A 23,261-nucleotide genomic window follows, 5' to 3' on the forward strand; every position below is an offset into this window, starting at 1 on the left:
CTCTTCTCGCCCCTTTTAGTGCTTGTGCGTGTTTTCTCTCTCTCTCTCTCTCTCTCTCTCTCTCTCTCTCTCTCTCTCTCTCTCTCCAAGAAAACTGGAAGAGACAGCTACAGAGCCAACAAACCTCAGGTTCATGAAGACCTTGGCTCCCATCCCTGGGGAAGGCGCAACACATTAGGGAATTTAGCAAATTTAGAATTAGCTCCTCTCTTGAAAATCCCCCATCCTTCTGTTCCCCTCCTTTTGTGTGTGCACTGCCTTTCTTCCCAGCAAAGTTCCTGTGGTCACAGACACCAGGGGCCTCACTGAGATTTAAATGGAAGAGACAGCTACAGAGCCAACAAACCTCAGGTTCATGAAGACCTTGGCTCCCATCCCTGGGGAAGGCTCAACACATTAGGGAATTTAGCAAATTTAGAATTAGCTCCTCTCTTGAAAATCCCCCATCCTTCTGTTCCCCTCCTTTTGTGTGTGCACTGCCTTTCTTCCCAGCAAAGTTCCTGTGGTCACAGACACCAGGGGCCTCACTGAGATTTAAAGGCAATCGCTAGTGTTCAGTATAATTCCCCATTTCAGACATGGAAAATGGCTCATAATGCTCACCACGAGGGCCTCTCTACCATGATATATATAATTTAAAATTTAACTGGAGGACAGAAGAAATTGTGAATTTTTGAACTGGGAACTCGGAGTCTCTGGGGTTAGAGCTTGATAAGGTAAGCTGGAGGAAGGCACCAAGTGATTAAGCAACTGCTCTCAGGCTTCCCAGGATTCCTGGCTCTTCTAGTTCACTTACACTTGTCAAAGTGCAAGGCCACAAGCGGCATATTTACATGAGGGAGTTTGCCCCTATTGATAGGGTGCTCTCTCATTCTTGACACAGACCTTTCCAACTTAAAGCATGCTATCAGAAAGCAAGCACAGCAGAAAACATTCGAGATTTCCAGCCCAGGCCAAATAGATCTGAATGAATAAGACTAAAAATAACTTATGGGGACACTCGGGAGACCCACGGTTGTGTTGCCTCTGGGTGGAAAAGGACCCAGAGCACTTTGGACAGCAGAACCCACCACGCTTATGTCTAGGGAGGTGACATGATGGAGATGGAGGAAAGGCAGGGACAGAGAAAGCCAGCCAGTCGAGAAGGAAAGACAGGTCATGCTTTTGCCTCAGTGACATGAAGACTATTGGGTGCTTGCCTTGTGCCAACCCTCTGCGGCCTTGTGACCTAGCCAGCGTTCCCTGGCCTGCATCAGCATCCAGCAGCTACAATTATGGACTGCTCATTTATTGACATTTGACATCCTCATCAGCCTTCTCCAGATCCACAGAACTCTGCTGCCAAACTGAGTCATTAGGGAAGATTTCAGCTGTCAGGAGCATGCCCAAAAGGACATTAAATCACTCCGCAAAAACAATGTGTTCCTCCAGTTCATCTCCCCAGGAAATCTCCCTCCTCCCCCCACCCCCCCATGAGTTGAGACCACCTAGTGCTGGTATCCAGCGGCGGGGGTGTGAGGTCCAGATGGAGAGGGTTCAGTTAAAATGGAAAACTAGGGAGGCTAGCACACCAGGGACCTTCTGTTTACTTCTGACTTCCCGAGGATACATTAAAAACAGAGTTTTCCTTTGAGCACCATGAACTCTTCTTTGAATGGGTCTAGGAAAGGTGTGATTGGAGCCATGCTTGTCTCTGGTGATAGAGGCAGAGCTGTACCCCTCCCACACAATGAAGCCCATAACGCTCATCGCCCCCCCTCCCACCCCCAGCGCGCAACGTCTTGGTTTGCTGTTCTTCCCCTTCTGGACAGCCATGTGTATTCTGAGCGGCCCAGAACCTCTTGCTCCTGCTTCTACTTCCCAGTGCGATCCGAGGGCCCGCAGTCCCTCTGGCAGCCCGGTCAGCCCCTCACTGCTGTCTTGCTGAGAATATTGACCCTTCTCACCTACCCTACACTCAACCTCCACGCTGAGCTTTGAAGAAAAGGGTTTGTGCCTTTTGCCTGTTTAAACGTGTGCACGGCTTCTCACTGGGCTTACCTTAGAATGAAGCTTTCCTTCCTCCTTCCCTTCCCTTCCCTTTTCCCTCCCTTCCCTTTTCCCTCCCTTCCCTTTTCCCTCCCTCCCTCCCTCCCCCCCCTCCTCTTATGCCAATATAGCTAAGTATTAAAGGTACCTAGCTCATAACAAATGAAAATACCTTTTATGAAATTGCTGTCTCAAAATGTACATGCCTCCAGCTTCTGAGTAGAAGCACTCCTTTGGGCTAATACTCTCCCTCCCCACTCTATCAGGCTAGTTCCACGTCACCATTCCAGACTTGACCTGGCCTCTCATCTCCCCTGGCTTGGTGGTGGCTGCTCTGTGACAGAGCACAGAGGCCCACAGAGGTGGGCCTTGGTGGAGTCTACCTGCTGTGGTGGGCTGGCATTCTGTGGGAGGGTCAGTCACTGCTCACCTCTGAGGTCCCAGCTCCAGCCGCATCTCCAGAAACGCCAGGCACCCGTTTGTTTTATGAATGCTTGCCTGTCTTTCTCAAATGGAAGCCTCTGAGGCAGAAAGTGTGACTTGGCTTCAGCATGTCACAACTGCTATGGTTGCTATTGTGATTCACATTGTTAGACGGGGCTGGAGAGCGGCTCAGCAGTTAGGAGCACTGGCTGCTCTTGTAGAGGATGGGGTTTTGTTCCCAGCACCCACATGGTGGCTAACAACCATTGTGAACTCCAGTTCCAGGGGATCCAATGCCTTCTTCTGGCCTCCGTGGGCACTGTACACATGTGGTGCACTTACACACATGTAGGCATACTATTCATATACAAAATTAAAAAAATGTAAAAGCTCAAATTGTTAGACATCTCTACCAACCTATATTCTAGGGCAGTTTAATCTTAACTACAAGGATAGCTCTTTGTGTGTGTCTGTGTGTGTGTGTGTGTCTGTGTGTGTACATCTGTGTATGTGCGTGTACATCTGTGTGTGTCTCTGTGTGTGTATATGTGTGTGTACATCTCTGTGTGTCTGTCTGTATCTGTGTGTGTGTCTCTATATTGTCTCTGTGTGTGTATGTCTGTGTGTGTGTCTGTGTGCATCTGTGTGTGTGTCTGTGTATGTGTGCATCTGTGTGTGTGTGTACATCTCTATGTATGTCTGTGTATGTGTATATATGTGTGTACATCTCTGTGTGTCTGTATGTGCATCTCTGTGTGTGTCTCTGTGTGTGTCTGTGTGTGTGTCTCTGTGAGTCTCTGTGTGTGTCTGTGTGTGTCTCTGTGTGTGTATGTCTGTGTGTGTGTGTCTGTGTGCATCTGTGTGTGTGTACATCTCTGTGTGTCTGTATGTGCATCTCTGTGTGTGTGTCTCTGTGTGTGTCTGTGTGTGTGTCTCTGTGTGCATCTCTGTGTATGTCTGTGTGTGTGTGTATCTGTGTGTCTGTGTGTGTGTCTCTGTGTGTGTCTGTGTGTGTGTCTCTGTGAGTCTCTGTGTGTGTCTGTGTGTGTCTCTGTGTGTGTATGTCTGTGTGTGTGTGTCTGTGTGCATCTGTGTGTGTGTCTGTGTATGTGTGCATCTGTGTGTGTGTGTACATCTCTATGTATGTCTGTGTATGTGTATATATGTGTGTACATCTCTGTGTGTCTGTATGTGCATCTCTGTGTGTGTCTCTGTGTGTGTCTGTGTGTGTGTCTCTGTGAGTCTCTGTGTGTGTCTGTGTGTGTCTCTGTGTGTGTATGTCTGTGTGTGATCTGTGTGTGTGTGTGTGTGTGTGTGTGTGTGTGTGTGTCTATGACTGTGGGAGCAACTTTTGCTGCAGTGTCTCAGGTGCTGTCCACATTTTTTTGAGTCAGGAGCTCTCACTAGCCTGGACCTCACCAAGTAAGTTAGGCTGGCTGGCCAGAGAGCTCTAAGGATTTGTCTATTTACCCCCGAACACCCCAGGTCTGGGATTACAAGCAGGTGTCGCCACACAGGTTTGTTTTAATGTGAGTTCTGAGAGTTGAACTCAGATACTTGTGCTTATAAGACAAGCACTTTGCCGGCTGTGCTATCCCAGCCTGCACAGGTCTGTTAACTGAGAACCTGGACACTGGACACTCTCCCATGCAGGTACTTAGTAGTTTGCTTGATTTTATCTAGGTGACAACCTATAAGGTTGGCTTTTGTGCAGTCATGTGACAGGGGAGGCAGCTGAGGTCAGAGGTGATGCGGCCTGCTCCAGGAGGCAAGCGGACAGCTAGCTTGAGGCCAGGTCCCTGCTGTCTGGCTCTGAGTTCTTCTCCCTGACTTGGCTACTTTACAGTTCCTTCTCAGCATCTCTAGGCATCAAGAACAAATCTTCTGAGACAGCTGGAGCTGTGCTCCACTCACAAAGGCTTCCCATTTTCCAATCTCTCTACACTTCAGAACATGACTGGTTCTTTGACTTCGAAGGCAGAGCAAAGAGGATCCAATAGGGACTCATCTCCATGGTTACGGCACCCAAGAGAATCCAAAGGAAAACAGCAAAGGGGGAAAGTGAAGGCCCCAGCAAATTTGTGGGGCGGAGGGAGCCATAAACAATTAAACATGACAAAATCCTCTGGTGAACAAAAATAGAATTATTTGACTGTGAAATCGAGTAATGTAGCATTGAAAATAACATAACCTGAAACATCTTTTTTTTTTTTCTTCATCGATGAAAAAATACCAGATAAATACCAAGCACACTTAAAGTGTCAATTTGCTGCAGGGCCTGGGTGGTGGAAAGTTGTGTGTGTCAAAGATCTGAGATTTGCAGGGGTGTTACAGAATTTTTATTTTCATTTGATTATTATTTTTGCCTATTAATCTCTCCCCTCACAGTAATGCATGTGTCCAAATCTCACACTTCTGTGTAGCAAATACTTTACAGAGTTTGAGCCAAGATATACCAGAAGGATGTTGGGAGGATATTTGGTTGCAGTTCTGGTCTATACTTGGCCCTGGCACTAACCCTTTGTACCCTGTTTGGTCTTGCTGGTCACTGCTCATCTCTGGGGGCCTGTTTCATCACCCGGAAGTGGGGTGCCATCATAATTACTTCCTTATGGCATCTAAGGGTGAGTCTGGAGTGTTGTACAAAAGAAACAGCATATTGTGTTCATTTCTTGGCCTGCTGGGAAGCCAGGGCTGGGCTCTACAGTCCACAGTGACTAGTCCTTGGTTATGGCTGTCCTGGGCAACTCCATTTGCAGCTATCCAGGGCAAAGTAGCTCCTATGTATGGTGAAGGGATGTTCATGAAGGAGAAATGCAGGTACCTCCCTTGTGTCCCAGCACAAGGATGCAGTATTGAGAACCCACAAGCTTCTCTATAGAGTCATCTGCTCATGGACTTTACCGTGTTCAGGATCTTATCTGACTCGTTCTTACGGAACAAGTCTTGTTTCTTCAAAGTTAAACTTGTGAATAACAGTAGAGTCTCTCTACCATTTAGAGATGGTAATTTAGAAACACATCAGCTCTTCTTATTAAAGAACGTGCCAAAATAAGAGGTGTCTTTCACCTACTGTTTCTAATAAAGGCATTAATTCAAGACAATGTTCATTACATGTGAGTTCTCTGTCTATGCCAATGGAAACAAGGGCGACAGTGATAATAGACCCTGTGCTAGGCCTGGTCCTCAGCACAGGAGCAGGTGGTCTGTGACCAGATTTAATCAGTGTCAGTATCATTAAATCATGCCACCACCATCATCATCACATATCAACATCATCATTTTTATCAGTCTCAATATCACTATCAACATCTCATCAAATCAATATCACCATAATCACCATCACCATCATCATATCAATATCTTCCTTTTCCTCCTCTTTCTCCTCCTCCTCTTCTTCCTCCTCCTCCACCATCACCATCACCACATCAATATCATCATCTTCATCACTATCAGCATCATCATCATCACCATCAACATCTCATCAAATCAATATTGTCATAAGCACCATTACTATCATTAGTACCTCATCACCATCATCTCATCTATCAGTATAATCTTATTTCAGCATCATGTTCATTATTACCACCATCATCACCATCAATACCATATCAATATCACCATTACTACCATCATCACTTTGTCTCATTTCCATCCTTCTCTTCCACATAACCGTCATCTCATATCAGCAGCATCATCTTCTTAATAATCACCATTGTTATCTCATCAGCATTTTCCTCATCATCACTATCTCTTCATATCAATATCATCACCTATGTTACCATCAGCATCAGCATCAGCAGCATTATCTCCTTTGTTACCATGATCAGCATCAGCACCACCATCTGAACTGAAAATCCCAATGCAGATCTCTCCAAGTATGTTTCAACCACCACTGAATTTGTGTCATAGCAAGTAGAATTTTTCAAGGTAGCCGATCTCAGAGTGAGGAAAGGGAAGTGAGAGGGAACGAGGTGGCAGTTTAATGCTCTTTCCTATCCCTTCTTGGGGACATACTCCCCCTAAAGAGCTGTTTTGGATAAATCTGTATTCATGGTTTCCTTGTTTATTCAAATAAGTGGCACAACTTTCTTAACTTTTGATTCAAACCTTAAGTGACTAGAAGAGGGCTAGTCTTTTTTTTTTTTGGGTGCAGGCACTCAAAGGGGGCAATACAAAGGAAAATCAAGTTCATCCAGCACTTGCTTATGTGTCAGATCTAGCATCAAGTTTTCCCCATGGACATCTTACCTAATCCCCAAAACAAATTTAGGAGGAGAAAGGGAACTTCAAGACCTTTTACAGCCACCAGAATTGATCCAGCCTTTTTAGCAATCTGAACACAAATTGTGTATGTGTGTGTGTTTGCACCATTGCCAGAAGAGTAGTATCATTAATTGCATATTAGGGATGAGGAAGCTGGTTGGTGCTCAGAGAGAATGACTGACTTGACTAGATTCTGCTGACAAGAGGTACAGTGGGATTTGAGGCTGGGTGTGACTGAGCTTGAAGTCTCTCCTGACCTCTGAGAGTTAGGACAGGAATCTGATGTCTCAGATTTCCTGGGTATCTACTGTCATCCATGTTGTGGATGTTGACTGTCTCCTTTAACCCTCATATTGGCTCTGTGAAGTCTACAATTGATCCAATTGATCAGATTAAATATTCAACCAAGATATCTGTCTGTCTGTCTGTCTGTCTGTCTATCCTATCTATCTATCTATCTATCTATCTATCTATCTATCTATCTATCTATCATCTGTAACTACCATTTTTCATTAGCTGTATTCATTCTGAAGATGAAGCATTTGAACCCCAGCCCAGTATTCATCCTTGGGAAAGGGGGAGCAAAGCAGAGACCTGAGCAATGGAAGGTTCTAGGCTCCTCCACATGCTTGCTGCACAGTGGATGGGAATCCTGCTTCTAAGTTATGTTGTTACCTGGTTGGATGGTCTTCTCTACTCCTATTTGATCTTTGCCTCATATGGCCACATGTAGATGCATTAAAGTAGCCCACAAGTACAAAACACCTTCCTTTCCCATGTATAAGGAGCCAGCTCTCTTCCTTAGGTTCCTAACTCTTTGATATCACAAATAAAAACTAACAAAGCAGTTCAGATTCTAATCTGTATTTTACACAAAGTCTGTTTATATTCTGTAAAGGACATACAGTTTTTTGGGGGATCTAAAATTACAACAGAAATGTGTTTTGAGCTACAAGGTACCCAGATGTATGTCTCAGTCTTTAGATAGTTCCCTAGTTCAAATACCACACATTTTCCTCTGAAGACTCACGTACTCCAACCCTCAGCAACCCAGCCAACCCTCTTGTTCCACTCAATGTGAATCATCCTTGCTTTCTGTCATCTGGACTAGGCCAGATTGCAAGCCCTGATGGAAGACTTTGAGCTCAGCTACAACAACCACCAGTTGAGTGACCTTGGACAAGTCTCTTGAAATTCCAATTTGATACCACCTAGAACCAAGGTCAGATGCTTATAAACCAAAAATAAAACCAAGCAAGGAGGGAGATGACAGCATAAAAAGTTCTTGTTGTTAGAGCATGAAAACCTGAATTTGGATCCCCAGCACCCACTTAGAAATCCAGGTACGGCAGCATGTATCTCTAATCTCAGCACTCAGGAAGCAGAGGCAAGAGGATCCTGGGGCTTACTGCCTAGCTAACTAGATGAACTGACAAGCTCAAGGTTCAGTAAGAGATCCTGGATCCAAAAAAAAGGTAGAGACTGAGGAAGACACCCAGTATTAACATCTGACCTCCATACACACATACATGTACACATATACATACATGTACACCTGTGCATACGCACAGGTACACAGACAATCAATAAATAAAACCAAGCAAGGAACAAACACCTCTTAAGGCCTTAACACTGATATGTACTAAGTGTTTCATATGCACTAAGCCCAGACTAAGCAGTTTTCAGAGCTGCCTTTGAGTGTTTCCAAAATCTCTTTGAAATGGTTGTAGGGAAGGCAATCACTTTTCTTACAGCACTCATGTGGACACCCAGGTCTGGTTGTAGGCCTTGTAATCCCAGTGCTGGGGAGGCAGAGACAGGAGATCCCTGGGGCTCACTGGCCAGGTGAGCCTAATTAGCGAGTCCCAGGTCCCAGTGAGAGACCTTGTTTCATAGAACAAGGCGGACAGTTCTTGAGAACAACACCCAAGGTTGATCTCTGGCTTCCACACGCATGGACATACACATGCATGCACACCTTCACACACATGAACACATACAGTACATGAGGGTTCGTCACTGTACCCTCATAAAAGCTCACAAGTAGAATCCTAGAGCCTGTCTTCCATTGCAGGCGATGCTTCCTGATGTCTCCCCCTGAGCCTTAATCTAAGGTTGAGAATCAAGAGTCCCAAAGGCAAGAACGACACGTTTTTGACAGTTAATATCTAAGAGATCCTATCAGGAGGGATGGAGGGAGGAGAGAGGAAAGGAATGGAAAGGGGGGGGGAGACAGAAGAAGATGTTCTAATCTGCTTTCTGTTGCTATGATAAACACCATACTAAGGAACAACCTGAGGGAAGCAGTTTATTTGGCTTATAGCTTACAATCCATTATTGAGGCAGGAACTCAAGGTGGGAGCCTGGAGGCAGGAACTGAAGCAGAGACCGTGGAGGAGCGCTGCTTACTGGCTTGCTTCCTCTAGCTGCTCGCCTTCTTCTTTTATAAATAGCCCATGCCCACTTGTTCAGGGGTGGCACTGCCCACAGTGGGCTGGATCCTTCCACATCAGCCAGCAATTAAGAAGATGCCCCCTAGACATACTCACAGGGCAGTATGATAGAAGAAATTCATCAGCGGAGATTCCCTCTTCCCAGTTACGTCTACGGTTGTTTTAAGTTGACAAAAAGTGAGTGTGACAGGAGGGACAGAAGGAAAAGAGGAAAATAAGAAAAGAGGGAAGGGAAGTAGGAAGGGAGGAAGGGAAGAGGGAGTGAAGGAGGGAAGGAGGGAGGGAGGGAGGGAGGGAGGAAGGAAGGAAGGAAAGAAGGAAGGAAGGAAGGGCCAAAGGAACTCATTTCTTGGGTTGTTCTGTGCCTTTCTGACCTGAGCTCTATCTGGATTCCTGCAGAGGTGTGGGACATTCAGAATAAGAAAAGATGAAACTATTTACCTGTGTGTATGTAAAATCTCACTTTCTCTCCAAACAGACAGAAGAAAGTAAGCAAAAACCACCAGGCGGACCAGAACTGTGCCTCTCCCCCCAAGGAGCAGCCCCAGAAGGGTACAGGTGCAGAAGAACCAAGCACAAAGCTCTGGAAGGTAGCAGGGCTGGGGCCGGGGGGGGGCTTCCTGCTACATGGTGCCTATTAAGCCACGGGAGGGAAGAGCAACTCCCAAGGGAACGCTGGGAGGCAGGACCAGGAGGGAATGTGCTCCTGTTAGCCTCCCAGAGCCCTCTTCCTACCCTGCTTGGATACTGGCTTAGTCTGCCCTCTCTGTCCATCCCACTCAATTCCAACATGCTTCAAAGACCCTCTCACAGTTCCTTCATGACTTGCCAACCACTCCCTTCAATGCCTCTGGGGTACCGAAAGCCTAAGATGCCCACCCTTCCTAGCCCTCTACCAAGCACGTTTGAATAGTCTTCCTAGGACTTGCTTTGAGTGGGTGTGAAGTTGATTAGCTGTGTATCCTGGGTCCAATCATTGACCCTCTTTGGGTCTTGTCTCCTTTCATCTTTCTCACTGCCTTTCTCCAGCTTGCATTTCATCTGAGTCTTCTGGTGGCACGGCACATCCTTGGTGCACCAGGCCAGCTCCTGCCTTTAATACTTCAGGTGTTCTTCTGTCTGTCTGGGGGCCCTGTCTCTCCTGCTGCTGCTCGGCTGGTCTCAGCACCAAGGCAACCGCTTAGTGTATTTTCTGCTTCTGTAACACAATACCTTGAGGAGGCAAATGACAAAGAGTATAAAGGTATTTGGCTTGTGACTACAGAGGCTGGGAAGACCAAGCTGGAGAGGCTGCCTCTGATGAGGGCCTGTATAAAGTGGGCTCTGCTGTAACTGGAGGCATCACATGCTAGAAAAGACAAGGAATCAGGCACCCCCACCACCACTGTCTTGTAATAGGGTCTCATGTAGCCCAGGATGGCTCCTAACCTTGAACTTCTGATCTGCCTGCCTCCACTTCCCAAGTACTGAGATTACAGGTACACGGCCACCATGTCTAGTTATGTGGTGCTGGGCTTCTTACATGCTAGGCAAGCATGCTACCAACCAAGCTACACCCCAGGCCCTCAACCCATTTATTAGGAGCCTTGTCATAACAGGCTCACTTCCAGGATAACTAACTCACTTCTGTGATGTCACCATTAATCCTAGTCATGTCTTGTGACCCCCCCCACCTCCTAATATTGCTCAGTCAGTGGCAGTTAAATTTCACTAAAAGTTCTGGAAGGGACACTTTAGAGGCTTTCATGAGCTCCTGTAGAGCCTCCAACCATTTGTGAATACATTTGTGACAGTTTATATCTGTCTGTCTGACAAGCAACCTGTACCAGACACTTGCCTGGACCTGCAGTTCCCAAAGAGCATAGGACACACAGGAAAGGCTCCACCGTGGTGCCTGGGTGAATCGGGGTGTATGTGTCACATGGTAGTCTGTGTGGGTCAGTCTTGGAGCATTCTATTGAGGGCCAGCTTCACTGAACAGAATCTGGTTAAGCCACAGCCCTCTGCCTGCTGGGAAGGGTACTGGGTAGTTTGCAAGAGCTAAAGTTGCTGTATCTTCTTTGGAGATAGGGACTGAGCACTTTCTGGGCTCCCAGAATTTTGGCCAGGGTTTTGGAAACACAAGAACATTCTTTTTTTTAATAAGTACAACTGAGATGAAACTACCCATATTTTATTTATTCACGTATTTAATTTTATGTTTAACAAATTGTATGTTGTGATAATGTTGATGTTTATACAGCAGTGCAACTGTGGTTGTGTGTGATGTGTGTGCATGCATGTTTGCATATGTGCACATGCAGAGGTCAGAGGGCAGCCTCGGGTGCAGTTCCTGACCTTCAACCTTGTTTGCGGTGGATTCTCTTTGTTATTTGTTGCTGGGCTGTGTAGATGGGGCTAGCTGGCCAGGGAGCTTCTGGATTTTACTGTCTCTGCCTACAATCTAACCATAGGTACATGGATACAGACCTACATTACGGCACCAGGTTTTACATGGCTTCTGGAGATTTTGAACTCAGGTCCTGCTGAGCCATCTCCCCAGTCCAGAGCTACCAGCATTTAACACATTAATCTGTCTAGATGTCATGTGCTTTACAGGCAATGTTCTGAGAAACACTGAGAGTTCAGGGTATGCAGAAGGCAGGGCGGGTACAGCAACTAGTACTGCCAGGGCAGCTCTTAGCTTAGACTCTGAGGGGTCTGACTTGGAGTTGAGGTTGCCACCTGCTGCTGTGGGTCCCAGGTCCCTGAAGCCCATCCTCTGACTCTGGGCTTTCTTATCTCCAAACAGAGAATTACATCTACCTTGCAGAACTGCTTTGAGCATTCAGCAAATGCCGTAGGTCCAGATGTGTTGAGGACATCATTGTTGACTAAATATCATGGGGATTTCAGCATGCATGCCATTTCACCAGCTTCAACCCTGATGTGCCTGGTGCCCTAATAAGAAAGGGATGGGGACAAGGGGACAATGTGAACTTAGTGAGGAAGAGCCATAGCATCTCCGGATACAGGGTAGCCACTTTAGCCCAGTGCGTCAGGAGTTTCCTTGGTATCTTTTCCATACCCCAGGAACTCTCCTGCCAAGTCCTCAGCAAACCTGGAGGTCAGCACCCTCAGGAGCTCTGGCCTGCTTTCTACCAATTCCCAAAGGATAACTCTATAGTCAGGAGCTGGACGCTGATACAAGAAACAGGCATCCTTGTGCTGGTAGGGACTATATGAAGGGAGGGGGACAGAAAACCTAGGAAGCAAGATCTCTGTCCCAATTCGCCTTGCTACCAGAGTGGAAGGCCAAACTGGTAATTTAAGGCTAGGTCTGGTTTCTGACATGCTGTGTTTAGCTTAAAGAGTGTTCAAGACAGTAACACCAAACCAACCCCAAGCACACTAATAAAATCCCTCAGTGTAAACATTCAACAACTGCCCACAAAGATGAGAATTTCTTAGTTCTGTGCTGGATTGAAGCTGAGATTCTCAGCTTTAATCTGCCACAGGCCTGCCCTGTTGGATCCTGTGTGTAGCTTTCTGACTCTTGGACACTCTGTAGACCTCTGGTACTTGAACACCAGCATCTACCTCAGCATAGACTCCTGATTCTGAATGCCAGTTTCAAAATAAATTTGTGTTTATTTATGGCTATGAGATATGCATGGGTGGAGGATGATTCATCAAAGTCCTTAAAAACCTATCAAGCAGTCTTAAACCCCAGAACTGGAAAGCAGGCAGAGGCAGGATAATTGTGAGTCTGAGGCCAGTCTCAGTGAGACCCCATCATAAAGACCATAATATATATGTATATATACATATATATTTATTATGTCTATCTCTATATCCATCCATCCATCCATCCATCCATCCATCCATCCATCCATCCTGAATGTAGACAAGATCGTCTTGGAGGATGAATGGGAACATCAGGAGGGCAGGGGGATAAAGAGGAGGGAGTGGAAATGGTCAAACTACATGATATACTTGAAGAAAATGTCTTTATGAAACTCCTTGTTGTGCACAATGAATATGTGCCAATAAAATTTTATAGCAAAAGTACAAAACACACACACACACACACACACACACACACAGGGTTGGGTGTATCTCAGAGATACAGTGTTTGTTTAGCCTGTAAAAGTCTGTGAGCTCAATCTCCAGCAATGCAAACAAATGAACAGTCCACACACAGAGATAGTTCTTAATTCTGGAATACCAATACTTGAAAGATTTATCTTAGCTGGAAAATATTTTTGTTCATTGTCACATTTAAAAGTTATGGAATCAGTATAATAGAAACACTTTACACACACACACACACACACACACACACACACACACATACACACACACATCCAAGTTCCAGGTGGGGAGAAAAGCCACCCACTTTTTCCCATATAACCCTGGCATCCTGAGTGTGTATGTTCCTTCCAGCCCCACAGCGTTCCCTGTGCTTTGGGGTGTTAGCACCCATGTTCCCTGCCCGAGGAGCCTCCTGTAACAGTTACACAAGGTTGACAGGTGAACATGACACACACTGGTTTTCCACCAACTCCAAATCTTCCAGGGGGAAGAAGAAGCAGAGACATAGCAGCAAATCCTTCTGTTTTGGTAGCCTGGTGCATCCCGCACCCCTCTGGCCTACATATCATTTAACAAACTGCCCTGCGATTCTTGCAGGGTGTGGCGTCCCCACTGATTTAAAATCCCTGCATTGTTCTTCATCAAGTTGAGTCATTTTTATGTGAAGTGTCAAGCTCCCTAACAAATACCTCCTGCCAGACAAATCCCGTTCCTCATTGGAGAGCTGCGGCTAAATAGTTTATAGCTTTAATCTGCTCACCGAGGTGTGCAGTCTATGACAGTAATTATAAATGCAAGGAGAAATTATAGCTGAATGCTTTAACTGCATTAGGAGCCGTTTGATGAACAATCGTGAGCGCCTGCTCATTTCCAACAATAGAAGGCACGTTGGTGTCAGCGCATTAGAGAGGTCTCAGTTCTGCATGGCTTTTCCTTGCATTTACCACGAATGTCACTTGTCTCCTATAAAGCAGAAAGAAAAAGCATCGTGGAAAGCTTTAAACTTGATAGTTTAAAAAAAAGACAAAGAAGTGCGGAAGAGAACTGTTTACCACCTCGAATCCTATTTTTCTGTTTTGTCTGGAGGCAGGTTCAGTTTCAAACGAGCTGGTTGAAGGTAACTGCTTGTCTACTTAGAGGGGCCTTGAAAAAAAATCCCTCCTCAAGCCTTTTTTTGGGGGGAGTCTCTATAGAGAAATACTTCATTAAATGAAGGGCAAGTTCAAAATGATCCCAGAGAGTGACTGTTGCAGGGGTGTGTGTCCCTCAGCTGGCTCCCCCTTTCCTGCATCTACCTAACTTAATGATGCAATTTACTCTTTATTTTACCCCTCCTCAACTTCGCAGAAAGACGTTTCTAATTTAGCTGAAGAATTACACAAATGTATTTTAAAGACATAAATCCATATAAAAAATATGAGCTAATTAAAACATTGCACCCCCTGTCGCTCATGGAGTTTCAATTTAGCAAAAGAAAAAAAAAACAATTGCGTCTAGTTAAATGAAAAGATGATAGTGATGGCAGACTGGAGTAAATGAAAAATAATGTTGCTGTATATTCAAGCACCAAATTACACACATCACACATCAGGACTGAGGATCTGGAAGCCCAAATGAGGGAGAAAGTGCAGTGGGGTGCTATGCCCCCAGGACTTATGGCACATTGTTCAGGCTCAGATGAAATACAGAACAATAACAACCAAAAAACAAAACAGAAAACCTCAAGAAAGATGCCATGTCTGGCTCTTGCTGCCAGAGAAGGGGGAGCCTCCAAGTGACCCCACTTCCTTGATTCTCATTTTGTTTTTGGCTATGGTCCTACCACCCCGAGCATGCCCGATCTAAATATGAATTCCCAGGAGTTAGGATGACTTATATACATGTCCACCGGGACCTGTGTAATGTCTTGGTTAGACACTTTATGACAAATGTATAATCACACATCTAAATGAAGGAATTACCATAACAAGGACTGGGGTGTTCGACTTCCCTCCCGCAGCTCAGCCCCAGGCCGCCACTGCTACGTGCTGCACAACAATCTTTTGGTCAACATTGGTTTCTGTGTATTAGAGTGGTTTCCTGAGATGGAATCACCCAGTGATGTCATGGCTCTCTTTGTACACTCTGTGACGCTTATGCAATGGCAAAATCACAGAAGGGCCTGTTTCTCTGAATACATCTCTGCCTTTAAGCCCCACAGAACTATGTTTCGTTTATAGCTGGCACGTCCCAAAGGCACAGAGGAGACCTTGCTCTTCGCTCAACTCTCACATTTTAGAGCGTTTTCTCTGAGCTGCTGGAGATACAGTGGACCCTCAACTCAGACAAGGAGGAGAATGGGACTCAGACCTTTGCTGACTGTGTGTAAATAGAGGGATGGTGATACCCTTTTAGCTTCAGATTAAGCTCCTTGCAAAATGAGGACGCTGTACCATGCCTGATAGGAAGAGGTCAATACATGATTGCTGTTACACAATCAAATAGCAGGCTGAGATTTGCAAGGGAAGCAAATACTTGGTATGAATTAGTTCAACTAAGAAGACCTCAAATTCTATAAATTTCAGGTGAGGCTGTGAGGGGCACGGGAAGGGTCTAGAACTTACTTTTCTGAACTGACTACGTACCAGGTTTTATGGAAAGTAGTTTCACATCTTTAGTTATTTCTCAAATCTTTCCTGAAAGAGGGTATAATGTCCTCATTTTACAAATGTGGAAGTGGAGACAGCAAGGTGGATGGGTTGAAGTTGGAAGCCGTATTGGATGGCCTGTGCTTTCAGTGTCCTTCCAGAACTTTCCTTGGCATGAGTGTTCGCCATCTCCTAGAACAGGACAGGCCTCTCTCCTGCACACTGCACCCAGCAGCCACCCCGAATTGCTATCTGTCAGTCACTGTCCTCCATGGCAGACTCTTACCCCATCCTTCTAAACATGTGCTGTTGATTGAGTGAAGACCTTGGCAAGGTAGCACTGTGTCCCCACCCCCACTTCCTTCTCTGTAAGACAGTTGAACCAACCCGCTCTTCACAGGACTGTGAGAACAGAATGGAGTGATTCTTCTGAACCCCTTGCTGCAAGGCCTGGCACAGTTTGCTATTATAACTGGCATTGCTGCTGGCTCGCTGCTGTGTCCTGTTGCTGAATAGAATGTGGCGCATGATGAAACACAACCAATATTTGCTGAGGGATGGAAGGACCAGAGGGAGGGGAGGAGGGACGGAAAGAAGGAAGGAAGCTTCTCTAAACGACAGAGAAATGGTGCATACCACTTAAAGACATGAATTAATCCATATCATGAATATTGACAGGTTTAGCAAATAAAAATACAGGGTTCTAAATCTCATGTAAACAACGAGGACTTTTAAAAATACAACGATGCTCCATACATATTTGGGACACAGTTATACTAAAACTATACTTGTAGTTTATTGGAAATGCAAGTTTAACTGGATGTTCATCCTTTATCTTTTCTGTTGGCCTTCTATATATTTTGCCCTGAACATATATTTTAATCAAGTCACCCATAATAGAGGTGGCAGAATACATTTCTGCAAGCAATTTCAAGGTTAGGTGTGCTGTTCAATCTGTGTACTATATTACGCAGTAATGACTATAATTTCAAATCCTTATCCATTTGAGACTCAATGATTCATTCTCGGTTTAATTTCTATTATTGAAGAGCACGTGGCTTTTAAAGTTATATACAAATACAGGCTAAAATTGTTTTAGATTACTTATGTCTTAAAAGAAGGAATGCCCATTTGATATTTTCTAATGAATTTTTAACAAATATTTGAGTTGAATTTTTGGTAGGGCATTCTGCAGGATTTAAGACAGGTCCAGGAAAGGAAAGAAAATTTAGACCAAAATTAATTTCTCCTGAAAAACAACGTAGATGTGACAAAGCTCTTGAATATTCTATCATATCTTGATCTGCTTTCCAAAACGCTGTGTCATTTTGCACAGACTGTGCCATTCTCTACACCATCTAAGAGTAGAATTCCAGATAACAATGCATCATTCTGTGAACATTTGAATCCATCATACGCACAATTCTAAGCAGAGGGGAACAGGCTACTGTTGGATGCTGTTAGCTATCACACAAATACTGTTCCAGCAGAGGACCCCCAAGTGGGAAGTCCCCTTTCCTAGGTGAGCAGAGCCCAAGATACCAACTTGTCACATGTCGGGGTAAGCATGGAAAGCATGGAAGCAGGTTGGAATACTTTCCCTATTAACTCAAACACACCCAGGCCCACACTCTCTTTTCTAAACACCTGGCACCCTCCCATTGCATGGAGAAACTCCCAGATACTCCAAACGTCTTTCTCTCCATCCTCTCAGAAAGCACAGCATGCAGTGAATGCCTGAGGATGGAGCTTTGCTCGCATATAACGATAACGCTAATAAATTAGAAATATTTATTCTGCAGAACTGCAGACATGTGAATATGGCTACGCTACCTATGCATTTATCAGGTTCCAAGTACCCTTTGTGTGTGTTTCCCCAAATTACTGGTTACCCTCGCTTCCCTGGAATAGTGTATACTTCAGATTTTGACTGAGGGTGTACGCAAGCTTCCTTTCCCTCCCTCTTCCTACTTACACATCGCAGTTAAAAAATGATTACAGACCTAACAGGTGGAAAATTGGTCTTTATTATAGCACAAAATAAACATCGCCTATTTGTTTTCTTTGCCATGGTTTGGACCCACAACGATTAGATTTGAAACATATTTCTTTTCTCTGAGTACTTTGTATATGTCCACCATTTTTTTTAAGGACCAGAAAAGTATAGTGGGTAGTTACATAAAAATTTAAAATGTGATCTGGCAAATAAATAGGACGGGCAGAACTCCAGGCTCACGTGTGAACTCAACAGATGCAAAGACGCTTTCCATTCAATAAGGTGAGATAAACAAACATGCTTGGAAACCCGCAGATGAATCTGCCCGGAACATTTAATTTTCATGATAAAAGCATGCAAACAACAGGGTGGTCTTCACTGGAGCCCACCTGAGTCAGGAGCACAGATTTCCCCACTGAGGGAAGAGTCTCACGTCAAGCAGGTATTTCTTTTCCTTTGCTTTAAATCATCTTCACACTCCGAACCTCTCTATCCATAGGAGGCACACCCAGAGCCATGCCATACAAGGGCCTCTCTCTACCCACAACTCCCCCTAGTGTCCAAACTGTGTAGCTTCATCTGAAAGTCTCCTGTGTAAAAGCAAATGCTTCTGAGAATAGGGGGTGGGGAAGATTCTTAGGCTAAGCTCTTACCTGCTTTTCATACCTTATTGTGAGTTAATAAAAGAGCTAATCCATAGTGCCGTCACGTAAGCTGGGCTGGCGTGCAGAAGCTGTAATTCGTTGGGTCCTCATGTTGGGGTGTGGCCAGGCAGAAGGCCACCTAAATATGTGTTGGGGTCCCTAGCATATGGGGATGCCATGCTGGAGGGGTGAGCAAAGGAGGCAGAGAAATGCGAAGAAGGATACGAAAGAGGTTTGTTAAGATGCAGCCTGACTTAACGCTCAGTGTTTGAAAATGGCTGACGTGACCAATCTGCTAAGTGTTTGCATTTGGGCTCTGTCCTCTTTTCTGGGGATGATGAAAGGCATCTGGGCACTGGTACAAGGCATGAACATCCATGATACATGTTGTAAATTTTCATTTCTTTTTTTGGTACTGGGGCTTGAACTCAGGGCCTTATGCATGCTATGCAAGAGCCCTGCCATTGAACTACAGCCCCTAGCCCAATACAAATAGCAACCCCATGCACTTGACCAGACATGGGCTGAAAACCATTCATTTCTATATGTAAAATAAAATCTCAAGGGCATGTTTTACATCTGTCTGTATTAAAGGTGGGTGGTGATCTTGAGTCTATCTAAAAGAAAACCAAAAGACAATACAAAGTCCCTATCTTTTCATCTCATTGTTTGGTAGTGAGTTTTCCTACCATTCGCTCCTCTGTAGGCACCTGCTCTGCTGTAGGAAAATTAATGCAGGAAATAAGCACAGGAAAAGGAGGTGCAAAGGCAGAAATTGCTATAAGTAAGCTGCAGAAAGCGTTCATTACAAGGACTGGTAATAAAGATGGAGTCAAGCTATTCATGAGCTGATTACAGTATCTCTGTATAGTGATGGCCCCTACTAAGCCTGCTGCTCACCGATTTCCTACTCTCTAACTATTAGCCTTGTTGTGGGAAAGCCAGTGGTGAAGTGGGATGGAGATAATTTAGTCCTCATTACTCAAAATGAGGGGAAGGTGGATCCTGGAGGTTGGGCCTTAGGTTGCTAAGGGAACCACGTGTCCTGAAGACCTAGAGGCAACAGTGGGCTTCATCTCTCCTAGATGGGATTCATCGCTACTTCCCCACGCTAAACTGAAGGACTTGGGAGGATGGGGAGGACTGGCTTATCATGTCTTGCCTTTCATAAAAGGAAGTCTACGGGAGCAAGCTATGGTCCAGCTTAGCCTCAGGAGACATGGTCTACCTCTAAGACGACCCATCTCCTTCTAGCAAGCTCCTTACAAGGCCTGGTCACCATCACCTGGGAGCAAACCCATACCTGCAGAGCTATTCTTCATCCACGTCTGTTACAAACTGTGAATGGTGTTCGGGTGACTTGCTGTGCGTTTTGCTTAGGTGGAGTTTTACCGCGTGTTTGCTCACAAATGTCCGACGGCACAACTTACACTTGAATTTAGAGTCTGTGTCCTCTTCGCCAGCTATTGTTTCCGGAGACCTCTGAGCCGATGACACCCGGGAGATTTCCTGCTCTACTCTGTTTTGCTGATCCGCAGCCATCCGGGTCATGTCCTTCATTTGGAAACCCAGGTGAGACTCTAAGTGACTGATGTAGGTAGAAGGGGTTCGGAACTGGGAAGCACAGTCGCTGCAGTAAAAGATGGGGTGCCCTTTGTCCATGTTTTTCAGGAATTTTGTCCCGCCTGTTTTCCTAAGCTGATACTTGACATTGGCCAGCCAGTGGCTGATGGTGGTCATCGAGAGTCCCGTGAATTTCGAGATTTGCATCCGCTCTTGCGGCCCCAGATCAGAAAGGAGATATTTGCCCTCTGATGTCTGGAAGAGGCTGGAGGCAAACTGAGCTTGCAGGATGAGAAGGTGCTGAGGGTTCCAGTTGGACTGTCGGCCTTTTCTTTTGTGCAAAGTAGAGACTTCGCTGGAGACATCCTCAAAGCGTCTGACATCCATTTCCAGCTTCATCGGAGGGACCCTCGAGGAGGTGGCTGGCTTTGGGGTGGTGGCTTTGGGGAGGACCTTGACCATGTCTGCGATGTCACACAGAGCATGTTTCTGAGGTGGAGATGTGCAGGATTGTGCTTGCGAGGACTCGGCTCTCTTGCTTTTGGACTTAGTCAGGTCGATGGGCTGGTCACTGTTCTCAAACAGGTAGCGTCTGGACACACTGGCCGGCCTGTTGGAGGCAGGACTCATGACAGGCTTGTCCATGACATTGAGATTGGACTTGTGAAACATGGAAATTGTGCTTGAGTTGGGGCTGGAGCAGGATGGAGAGCGCAAGGGCTCTGTGGCTTTGCCCAGGTGGTTGTTCAGGACTGACTGGAGGGCACTGAGCGGGTTGATGCAAGGCAGGGCCGAGGCATGGTTGGCCAGCGTGCATCCGTTGCTCAGAGAAGACACTGGCTCCAAGGGCTGGGGTTTCTCTTTCTCAACGATCTCTTTCAGCAGTTTCTCTTCCCCCTTCAGGGGACATGGCTCGGCCTTTCTGGATTCTGACGGTGGCTCGATTTTGGAGAAAGACTCCCCCTCAGAGTGGCTGAAGGATGATGCCTCTTCGTGGGGACTTTCTTTCCCACAGTCCTTCACGGCTTCATCTTTGTCCTCTGACTCTTTCTTCACTTGAGTGTACGGGGCCAGGTTTGTGGGCACAGAGACAAGTGGCATGACTTTCCATTTGGGTGCAATCGGCCTTAACTTGTTGGTGAGGTTGGGCCGGATCTGCAGGACCTGTGACCCTACGGACATGGCTGGCTTGGCGCCCTCTGACAGCTGGTAGGCTGCGTGGATGCTTGGGTAGGCGCTCCAGCTGGGAGCGCCATTTTGGGCCTTGTTGATGGCTGTGGTTACAGTATTTTCCAGTGACTTTAAAATGTCCCCCCCACCCTTTGAGCCATCTTCCAAGTCCTCCTCCCTTAGATACTGGTATTTTATGGTGGGGTCTAAAGGCTTTTGCAGAGGATCTTCGTAGCCCTCGCTTTTCACGGCCTTCTCCTCTTTGTTGAGCTCCTCGGCCTTTTGTTTATTACTCTCTTTCTTTAGTTCCGTGGTGGAGGCTGTACAGTCAGATGCTGAATTGATGGATGGCTTGGGAGTCAGAGAATCACTGTTCGGGGTTTCTGACAGAGACTGCATTTTCTCCACCGCCAGCGGGTCCAACACCAGCTGTTTCCCTTTCTTGGAGGCAGAGCTGGTGACTTTGAGAAAGTGACCCGTGACCATCATGTGGGTGGTGAGCTGTTGCAAGGTGTCATGGGAGCTCCCGCACTCCATACACTTTAAGATCTGGGACTTGCAGGCCTCAAACTGCCAGGTGTAGCTGGCGCCGTTTTGGTAGCCATAGCGGTTGTTGGAGGGCACCTGCAGGCTGGCATTCTTCTGGGAAGAAAACGAATCCACAAATGACCCCGTGGTGGAATCGGGGGAGCAAGGCCGGTTGACGTCGAAAACACGCTTCTTGGCTGGAGTGACCATTTTTGATGAGATGGTTGGTACTGGCTCCTTCAAAGGCACTTTTTGGTAATGTTTTGTTTTTATCATGTGGACGCTCAAATCTTGGAGGGAATCGAAGGAGTCACCACAGAACATACACTTGAGAACCTTTTGAGCGTCCTCCTTGTCCATGTCCTGAAAGGCCCTTTTCCGGGGCTTTGAGTAGCTCGTGGGCCTCAGCTTGTCCTTCTTCCGGTTGTCATCTTGATAGTGGCCCGTCTCGTTCATGTGCACGGTCAGCTCGACCAGGGTGTCGTAGGCTGCGCTGCACTGTCGGCAGCGGAACCTGCTGGCGCCGGTGAACACGGTTCCGCACATCTTACTGCTCTGCCGGTACAGCTGCACGGAGCTAAACAGACTGGGCTTAGACGACCTGGAAGGCAAGTTCTGCTGCAGACTTTTGGACAGGGCGTCTTGGTGCCAATCAAAATCATTCTTGTTGCTGCCATTTCGGGTGTCACAATTCCGTCTCTCGCTGTTTGAGAGCTTGAAGCCGAGGCCCAGGCCTGACCAGTAGGAATCCGACAAGATGTTGGCGTAGACGGCCGTCATTTTATCCATGCAGTTATGGGTTTCGCTTGGAAGCTTGGGATGAGCATTCGCCTTCTTCTCCAGGGCATCTCGGCCGCAGACGCTCTTGATGTCTGACACCTGGTCACTGGCATCACTCAGTAGAGATTCGTTCTCCGCGTCCTGATTGGACAGGTGGCTTCCTGGAGAGTTCTGGCAGCTGAAGTAGCCTTTCTGCTCTGGGCCGGTTTCTAGCTCCTCATCGGTCCCAGCGTCATTGCTGCTCTGATGCTGAGCTACTGAGCCACTGTCTTCCTCCTCCTCCTCTTCCTCTTTTATTTCCTCCTCTTCCTTCAGCTGTTCCTCCTGGGCATAGCCTGCAAGAGACAGAGATGAGATGAACTGACAATAACCGACTCCAGATTCTATTCCCATGCCCCACTTATGCCTACAAGCTTCCCAGGCTGAACTGGACAGAAATTTATTTATTTATTAAAACATTTTATTTACTATCTTTATTTTATGTGTATGAGTGTATTGCCTTCGTGTGTGTAAGCACACCCGTGTCGTGCAGTGCCCTCAGAGGTCAGAAGAGGGCATCGGATCCCCTGACTCTGCCAGAGGGCTCTTCACCACTGAGCCATCTCTCCAGCCCCTGCGCAGCAATCCAATCTACAGTCTTAGGAACTGCAAGCAACACAGAAGGGGACAAAGACAAATGATGTCTGCCTTTATCTTTTTGCTTTTTGAG

General features: G+C 46.2%; 1 protein-coding gene across 2 annotated transcripts in view; it reads right to left on the bottom strand.

Moving 5' to 3' along the window:
* Positions 1–23,261, bottom strand: part of Tshz2 (teashirt zinc finger homeobox 2) — a 509,737-nt gene that overhangs the window by 192,472 nt on the left and 294,004 nt on the right. Inside the window, exon 2 of one of the 2 annotated variants that reach the window (XM_008835136.3) lies at positions 19,942–22,887. In XM_008835136.3, the coding sequence (XP_008833358.1) occupies positions 19,942–22,887 (2,946 nt within the window). Of the gene's footprint in view, positions 1–19,814; positions 22,888–23,261 lie in introns of both variants that reach the window. The other variant, XM_008835135.3, reaches the window with a different exon arrangement.

Source organism: Nannospalax galili, unplaced genomic scaffold (genome assembly GCF_000622305.1).
Source record: "Nannospalax galili isolate Female #2095 unplaced genomic scaffold, S.galili_v1.0 scaffold596, whole genome shotgun sequence".
In the NCBI taxonomy this organism is placed as follows: Eukaryota; Metazoa; Chordata; class Mammalia; order Rodentia; family Spalacidae; genus Nannospalax; species Nannospalax galili.